Source organism: Chrysochloris asiatica, unplaced genomic scaffold, assembly GCF_000296735.1.
Source record: "Chrysochloris asiatica unplaced genomic scaffold, ChrAsi1.0 scaffold00346, whole genome shotgun sequence".
Lineage (NCBI taxonomy): Eukaryota > Metazoa > Chordata > Mammalia > Afrosoricida > Chrysochloridae > Chrysochloris > Chrysochloris asiatica.
This window is the reverse complement of record NW_006408864.1, coordinates 563,241-571,357: the sequence shown is the minus strand read 5'-3', so window position 1 is coordinate 571,357 and position 8,117 is coordinate 563,241. Positions and strand designations below refer to the sequence as shown.

General features: G+C 42.7%; 1 protein-coding gene across 1 annotated transcript in view; it reads right to left on the bottom strand.

The window, feature by feature from the left end:
* Window positions 1-374: 374 nt before the first annotated feature.
* CENPV (centromere protein V) overlaps window positions 375-8,117 on the bottom strand; it is a 12,768-nt gene continuing 5,025 nt past the window's right edge. Inside the window, exons 4-5 of the mRNA XM_006875904.1 lie at window positions 1,456-1,570; window positions 375-778 (exon numbers count right to left, since the gene is read on the bottom strand). Coding sequence (XP_006875966.1) covers window positions 654-778; window positions 1,456-1,570 — 240 coding nt within the window. The 3' untranslated portion in view covers window positions 375-653. The remainder of the gene's footprint in view (window positions 779-1,455; window positions 1,571-8,117) is intronic.

The following is an 8,117-nucleotide window of genomic DNA, read 5'->3' as shown; positions in this document are numbered from 1 at the left end:
ACTCAAGAGAAATGAAAACCTATGTCCACATAGAAACTTGTACATTAATATAGAAATTGTTTTATGGGAGTGGATTTGGCTGTGTATATTTTCACCAAAAATACAATAAAACATTTAAAAATAAACTCAAATCATACCCTCTTCATGTATTCTTGGACTAGCAAACTCTCTCCTCTGAATTCCCAGAGCTCATGCTATCGTTACAACTCATGTAGATTATAATCATTCACCATCTTAAATCTTTAACGTTCTTTTGTCTTATCTCTCCCTTCTGATTTGGTTGTATCTTGACTGTGTTCAGTTATTATGTACTATGAACTTACTCACTTCAGAAGCAAAATCAAGGTGCAAAGAAATTGATAAACCATAGTAACTGCTTTAATGTTAAAAATAGTTTTTTTCCTAAAAGGTCACACAAAAGTTGGGAAGAGATGGAAGAATATCATATCAACTAGCCTACATCAAAATTTGGGCTAAGGAAGGACAAAGAGCTGCCTAAAGAAACATAGCCAGAACAAACTGCAGAAATGGAGATGGCTGCTGGCCAACAAAACCAGTCTGGGTCAGCCACGTTCGTGAGCACCACTGGGGTACAACAGGGACAGCAGAGTTGTCAGACCCAATCATTCCTCCTTTTCCAGAGGAGCAGACGCTCACTCTTTAGACATGGTCTTGATGGTTTTGTGCTCCTTCATGGCCTTCTCCCAATCGCTGCCATTGAATTCCTCAATGACCACACTCCGCACAGTGCCCTCATCCAGGCAATGGGGAGCAATTCCTAGAGAGAAATGGCACAGAGAAAGGGCCCGATATGAGTGAAACCAGATACTCTGCTAGCTTACAGACAAACCCTGACTTGCAAACATTGTTCTACTATACATCAGACATTCCAAGTTATATACTATAGTCTACAACTGAAGGTTTCTGGTTTCCTTTCCTCATCTATCAGATGAGGACCAGGCTTCTTGATACAAGGACATCATTCAATAATAATGCAGTAGTAGGTAGGATAATAGTACATTAGACAAGTTCAAGCCAAGTGTAGTCTTAAGAATTCACCAGCTGTGAAGTAGACAAATAACGATTTCTGTGTTTGGATAACTTAAGAATGAAATACCTCCCTATTGGTACAGGATTTTATTCTTTTCAGAACCCTTTCCTGTTCCACAAATTAGCCACATGAGGAACACACTGAAATTACTAAAGGAAAGAGGCAGTGAGGGCTATGGGTGGTGGCATACCTTCCTCACAACACAGTCACATTGTATCACTTGGAAAGAGTTTTTCTTGCGAGTCTTGTTCTTCTAATAAAATATGCTAATGGAAGTGCCTAGCAAACCAGCAGGCTTGTCACACATGTCTGCTCCCATCCTGTCAACCAATATTTCCAACCTGGAGCAGCCCCAGAGCCCTGCTGTGTCCCACCTGAGCTTGTGGTCCATTTCCTTGACTTACCATAGCCTCCAGGGTTTGAGCGGGGAGTGTAAAAGCTCTGAACACCACATCTCTTACAGAAGGTGTGCTGGGCTTTGTGCGTGTTGAACGTATATGTGGTCATGCTCTCAGCACCCTAAATGAAAACAAATAAATGGTCCCTTTTTACAAAGAAAATTTTAAGTAAGTCATTAAAAAAAAAAAAAGCAAAGACTAATCTTTTCAAAGGCTTAATATGGGGGAACCATCCTCCTTACCCAGGGCTCTCAGTATTATAAGGACACAATCCATCTCCCACAAAAGGCTGGAGGCTTTCTGAGGACAGACTATCTACACTGCCCAGAGATAAGCCAATCTTGCATGTAACAGCAGCTCATGGCTTCCCTTAGGTCAAATGAACACAAAACAACATAGCCTTGAGCTTTCTCTGACCCGCGGCAAGCCCACACTGTGTCAGTGGCAGGGAGTGGATGCATGCCTCATGGGCCTAAATGGGAAGACAGCCAACCCTAGCCACTGGCTCTCCATGTCTCCAAAAAGCATTGTACAAGGCCTTAAAAAAGCCCTGTTGATTCTACCTGAACTAACCTACAAGTGACAAACTAGGAGAAAAAATATTTGCCACACACAATAGGCAAGGACTAATTCCCTTCATAAATAATACAAATAGGAAAATGAGCAAAGGACATTAATGAGAAAAAATGAGATGTCTCACATTCTAGTTTACCTCATGCATTACTAGAAGTGACGCAGTGACATTCAGACCCTCATTCCCATACTAATCTAAGCATCCACTGTCTGAACCCACTTCCCCTAGTCCCCACTAGAATGTATGGCCTATGAAAGATGAGGTTTCTGCCCCCGCAGAGATTTACAGCCTCGCAAACCCTATGCAGGGTCGCTATGAGTTGGAATCGATTTCACCACCATCATCATAAAACTCTGCTACAAAGGCAACCTCTGATAATTTCTTCTTTCTTCTGCCAAGTCAGAAATCACTAATGACCACCAGGTTGATAAATCTAATGGTCACTTCTCTGTTCTTAACTTGACCACTCAGAAGCACTCCTTCCATCTTGAAACATTTGCTTCTGAGGACCCCACACTCCTGCTTATTTTCTCCTTCCTCACTGGACATGGTTCTCAGGCCTCTTCTCTTCAGCTCTCTGTAGATGCTGGTGAGTTGCAGAGTCTGGTCTCAGCACTCTCCCTTCTCTGGCTCTACTGTCTCCCCAGCGGATGTGATCTTGCCCTATAGCCCTAAATAACACGAATATGCCAACAACTCCAGCTCTGATCTCCTTCCAGAATCCATGACTTGTATGTATATCCATCTGCCTACTTCATAACTCTGTATGAATGTTCAAAATCATCAAACCAAACCCACTGCCATCTAATCACGGTGACTTACAGTGACCCTGTAGGACAGAGTAGAACTGAACTAACAGAAACCGACGGCCACATCGTTCTCCCATGAAACTGCTAGTGGATTTGAACTACTGACCTTTTGGTTAGCAGCCTAGCAATTAAGCACTGCACCACCTTGGGTCCTGAATGTTCAAAAATATCTCCAGATTAACCTTTCCCAGAACCTCCCACACCTGGTTCTCCCCCAAGATCTGGTATCTCCGTTTAACTAGCTGCTCAATATTTTACAAGGCAGCAATTTACTAACAGGAAACAGTAATTTAAGGATTATTGCTCACAGAGGACTACGGTGACCACACTTCCTGTGGATGCTTTGAAGAGGACAGGGTGACATCCTCAATCTTCCCGATCTTCCTTACTGAACAGGTAAGGGCTCTGAGGGCAGACCGAACCCTCCTATCTCCTCTGTGGCTCAGTGTGGTATATATGGTAGTGGTGTACAGCTCCTTTCACTTAGGGACCACATCCTGGGCAGCCCACATGACAGCCTATGGTGAGGATGCATCTTGTCGGCCTTCGTAGATGGCTTCTTTGTGAGAGAGATCAGTGACATGTACAGAAGTGTCACTTCTGTGAAAATATAGTAAACACCAAATACATCCTCTCCTCCAGCCACTTGAGGTCCAAGTCTCATGCCTTTCCTTCCTTCCCTTTTCCATCGTCTCCAAACTCTACCACCAGAAAGAGGCCTAACATTTTAAACAGAACGAATTCCAATCTCTGTCCTCACCTTTCCACCCAATCTTTTATGTAATTCTGACCCCTCTGCCTCTAAACAGTGGTTCTCAAAGTGTAGTCCCGGGACCAGCAGCATCACCTGAAAACTTGTTCCCCATAAGGTTTCCAAGGCTGTAAATATTTACGGAAAAGACTGATACATATTTTTCCCATGAAGTGGCAAATAGATTCAAACAGCCAACTTTCTGGTTAGCAACCAAACACTTAAGCACTGCACCACCAGGATTCCTCTAACAACATGTTAGAAATGCAAATTCTTGGGCCACAATTAAGACCTACCGAGTCAGGAGTAAGACCCAGCAATCTGTGTTGGTCGTGAGCATTCTCAAGTTTGAGAACCACCACTCTAGAACCTGTCTCCAATGATCTAGTTTCTTTTCATCACCATGACTACCATCCCAATCCAAGGTGCTATCCCTGGTCTACCATGACAACCTCCTAACTGCCTTCTTGTCTCCACCTCCTTATAATTCATTCTTCACATAGCAGTCAAAGGGATATTTTTAAATGTTGAATCAGGTCTTGTCGTCACCCTGCTTACAACCCTCAAAGGGCTTCGCATAATACAAAGAATAAATCTGGTTTCTTTAACCAGTCTTGCCTATGTCTAAACCCCATCTTATTCTACTCTCATCCCTATCCACATAAACAAACAAAACCTACGGCTCTATTCTGACTCATAACGACCCTATAGGATAGAGTAGAACTGCCCCATAGTGTTTCGGAGGCTGTAAATCTTTACGGAAGCAGACTGCTTTATCTTGCTCCTGCAGAGTAGCTGGTGAGTTCAAACTGACAACCTTTGGATTAACAGTCCAATGCTTAACCCACTAAGCCACCAGGGCTTATTCACCCAGCCACAGTGGCAAATTTTAGCTTCTCAAACATTCTAAGTTTATGCCCCTTAAGTCCTTCGCATAGGATACTCCTGTGCATGACCCCACCGCACACATACCACCTTCATCAATCAGAACACCATAGATCAGCCTTCTCTAGTTAAAGCAGACAGCCAGCTATTTTTTGTTATGTTGTTATACTTTAATTTTCTACACAGCACTTGTGTTGTCAAGTGTGTTCTGACTAACAGCCACCCTGTATAGAGTTTCTGAGGAGCAGCTGGTAGGTTTGAACTGCTGACCTTGCAGTTAAGTAGTCCATTGCTTATCCTACAGTGCCACACCAGGACTCCACATAGCACATACACAATTGGATTTTTCTCTGATTTCATTATCCATCTACCCTGCTCAGTAGAAAGTAACTGATGAGTAACTTGTCGGTCACGTTAACTGACGAGTTTCAGCACCTAGAACAGCTGCTGGTAAGTTAATTCCAACTCCTGTCAACTCTATGCTTGTCAGGGTACAACTGTGCTCCAAAGGGTTTTCAATGCTTGATTTTTGGTAGTGGATCACCAGGGCTTTCTTCTGAGGTACCTCTAAGGGGGCTTGAAACCTCCAATCTTTCAGTTAACAGCCAAGTACATTAACTACACCACCCAGGGACTCCCATCACATATTGTTAAGTGCCATTGAGTTGGTTTCAACTCATAGACCCTGTACAGGGCTTCCAAGGCTGGAAATCTTTTGTGGGAACAGAAAACCTCATCTTTTTTCCACAGAGCAGTTGTTGGGCTTGAACCACCAATTTTGTGGTTTGTAGTCCAGTGCTTATTCTACAGAACCACTGCGCTCCTTCCACCATATAGTTGTTATGTGCCGTGGAGTCGGTTCCGACTCATAGCGACCCTGTACAGGGTTTCCGAGGCTGTAAATCTTTACGGGAGCAGAAAGCCTCATCTTTCTCCCGTGGAACAGCTGGTAGTTTCGAACTGCTGACCTTGTGGTTCGCAGCCCTATTCGTAACCACTTCGCTACCAGAGCTCCTTATAGTAGGTGTCCCATAATTACTTGCTGGATGAAACAAACAAACAGAATGTTGCTCCTTCGATGGCTTGGGAATGAGAAAGAGGATGGTGCTGTGTTGTTACAGTTCAAATTGCCCTTGCGGTCCAGTGCTTATCCTACAGTGCTACACAAGGATTCCATGGGGCTCTGTTGTTGTTTTTAAGTGCTGTAGAGTCAGTCCCGACTCATAGCAACCCTGTATAGGGTTTCTGAGGAGTGGCTAGTGAATTTGAACCACTGACCTTAAAATTAAGGTCGAGTGCTTAGCCTATGGAGCCACACCAGGACTCCATGGTGCTCAGTGCACGGGAAAAATATGCTTACAAAGCAGGCCCAAGGGGTGTGGGGAATGGAGGGAATTAAGCACCAGTTCAGAAACTCAAGACTGCCCCTGGTGGTGTCTTTAGGAAGAATCTGTCATTGTTGTTTAGGAGCAAAGCTGAACCGGGACCACAGCCTCTAGCAGGCACAGAACAGCATACTGGTCCTCTTATGGATTAATAGGAAAGAAAAGGGACAAATATGCTACTCACCTCTCCTACCTCATGCCACACAATCAACATGTTCCAAGATCAGGGTGCAGATGAAAAAAAGGAGATAAATTGGCACCTGGCATTTGAATTAAATCTCACTAACTCAGAAAGACCAGAACTCACATAGGCATTTATTCTGCTAGTCCTTCCTTCCGGACCCTCAATGAGGCCTACTCAGTGCCAAGTCTGACAATGCCGGGTGCTGGGCCAGACATCAAAAATGAGGTACTTGCCTTGAAGACACTCACAATCTAGTAATGGAGACAGACATGGAAACAGATAATTACACCAAAATTACTGGTAAGAGGAACAGAGAAGTCTGTCAGACTGCTATGGTGACAATGGGAACAAAGGGTGGCATGAAAGCTCCACCCCAATGCACATCAGCAGTACTAAAACCAAAGTCCTTTTCTTCCCCAAGTATGCATTCTTTGACCCAAAGATACTGTTTTTAAGAGAACTGACTGGAAAGAAATATTTTCTAAATTGTCAAAGATTTATGTACAGGGAGCTTCATCACAGTGTTGTTTATAACTGGAAAAAAAACTGGACTCAACATGTAAGTTAAAATATAGGAGTTTGCTTATGGTACATAACAAAATCGAACAAAATACGTTGCAAATACACCCACTCCTCACTTATCAACCAGGTCATTATGCAAAAATTAGCACTATGGGAAAATGAATGTTGCCCACATCAGATCACAAAATAAAGGATAACTACATCATTACATAACTGCCATGTTACAACATTACATAACTGGCAAGTTATATTGTTACATAACTCTCAAACCATTGAGAATCATGTTGCAGCTAAATTAATACAAATTCTTAACCTTTATAGCCAATGTTACCCTTACCTCATACCTCAGCATGTTACTGCAAGATGCACGTTGTTAAGGAACAAAATAGCTGGATAGTAGATTTTCCACTATTGTTGTAAAAGCAAAATGTTAGATAATATGACAGTTGTTAGGTGAGGAGTTATTGTTTTTCAGTGCTATTGAGTTGGTTCTGACTCATAGCCACCCTGTATAGAGTTTCTGAGGAACAACTGGTGAGCTTGAACTACCAACTTTCCACTTCAAACCCATCTTGCAGTCCAATGCATTAACCTGCAACACCACCCTAGGACTCCCAAGTAAGGGGTAAGTGTGTAGGAAAAATGGCATTAAGTATTTTTCTCAGGGAAGGAGAGGAACACTGGGTGGTTGAAGGACTTGTTGTTGTTAGGTGCCAATGATTGGGTTCCAACTCAGAGCGACCCTGTATAGGGTTTCTGAAGAGCGGGTAGTAGATTCGAACTGCTAACCTTGTGGTTCAAACTGACCTTGCAGTCCAGTGCTTATCCTATAGCACTACACCTGGAGTAGAAGTTGACTTTTCACTGTATATGTACTTTTGGATTTTTCAAATTTTGTATCAACTACAAAACATTCCCAAATATAATAAAATTAAAGGTAAAAATATATACATGTGTGTGTGTGTGTGTATTCCGCCATTCCCCCTAATTGGGAAATGATAAAAGTAGGTTATAAAACAGAAATAATGGTAAATTTTTACTTTGATAAAAACATAAACAATATGTTTAAAATTTATTTATCTGAGTAGAAAGTAATCTATAAGAACAGATACGAACATGTTCACAGTGGTTATCTTTGGTTGATAAAATATAGGTGATTTTATTTAGTTGTGTTTTTTTTTAATGTTTTATTGTGAATTATGTGATAGTTTCATGGGAGAACATTACATTCATCCTATCGTATATCGTTTCACTGCCATGGTTACAATCCCCTCCATGCATCATCAACTAACCAAAGGGTACACACTGCAAGCCTGCCTTCCCCAGCCCCCCAGGTTGTCAGCACACAGCCCCTCTCCTTCTCTGGGTCTAGAGTTCCCAGCCGCTCCATCTCTCCATGTCATCGTCTCTGCCTCCATCTCTGGCTTCACTGTTTCTCTGGGTAGCGTCACGCTCTCCGCTCTTCTCCCTTGATGGTCCCAGGGACCTCCACTCCTGGACTGCAAAGTTAATCACTCCCTCCTTTTGCTTCAAAACATCTACCTTTACATTTCTAACC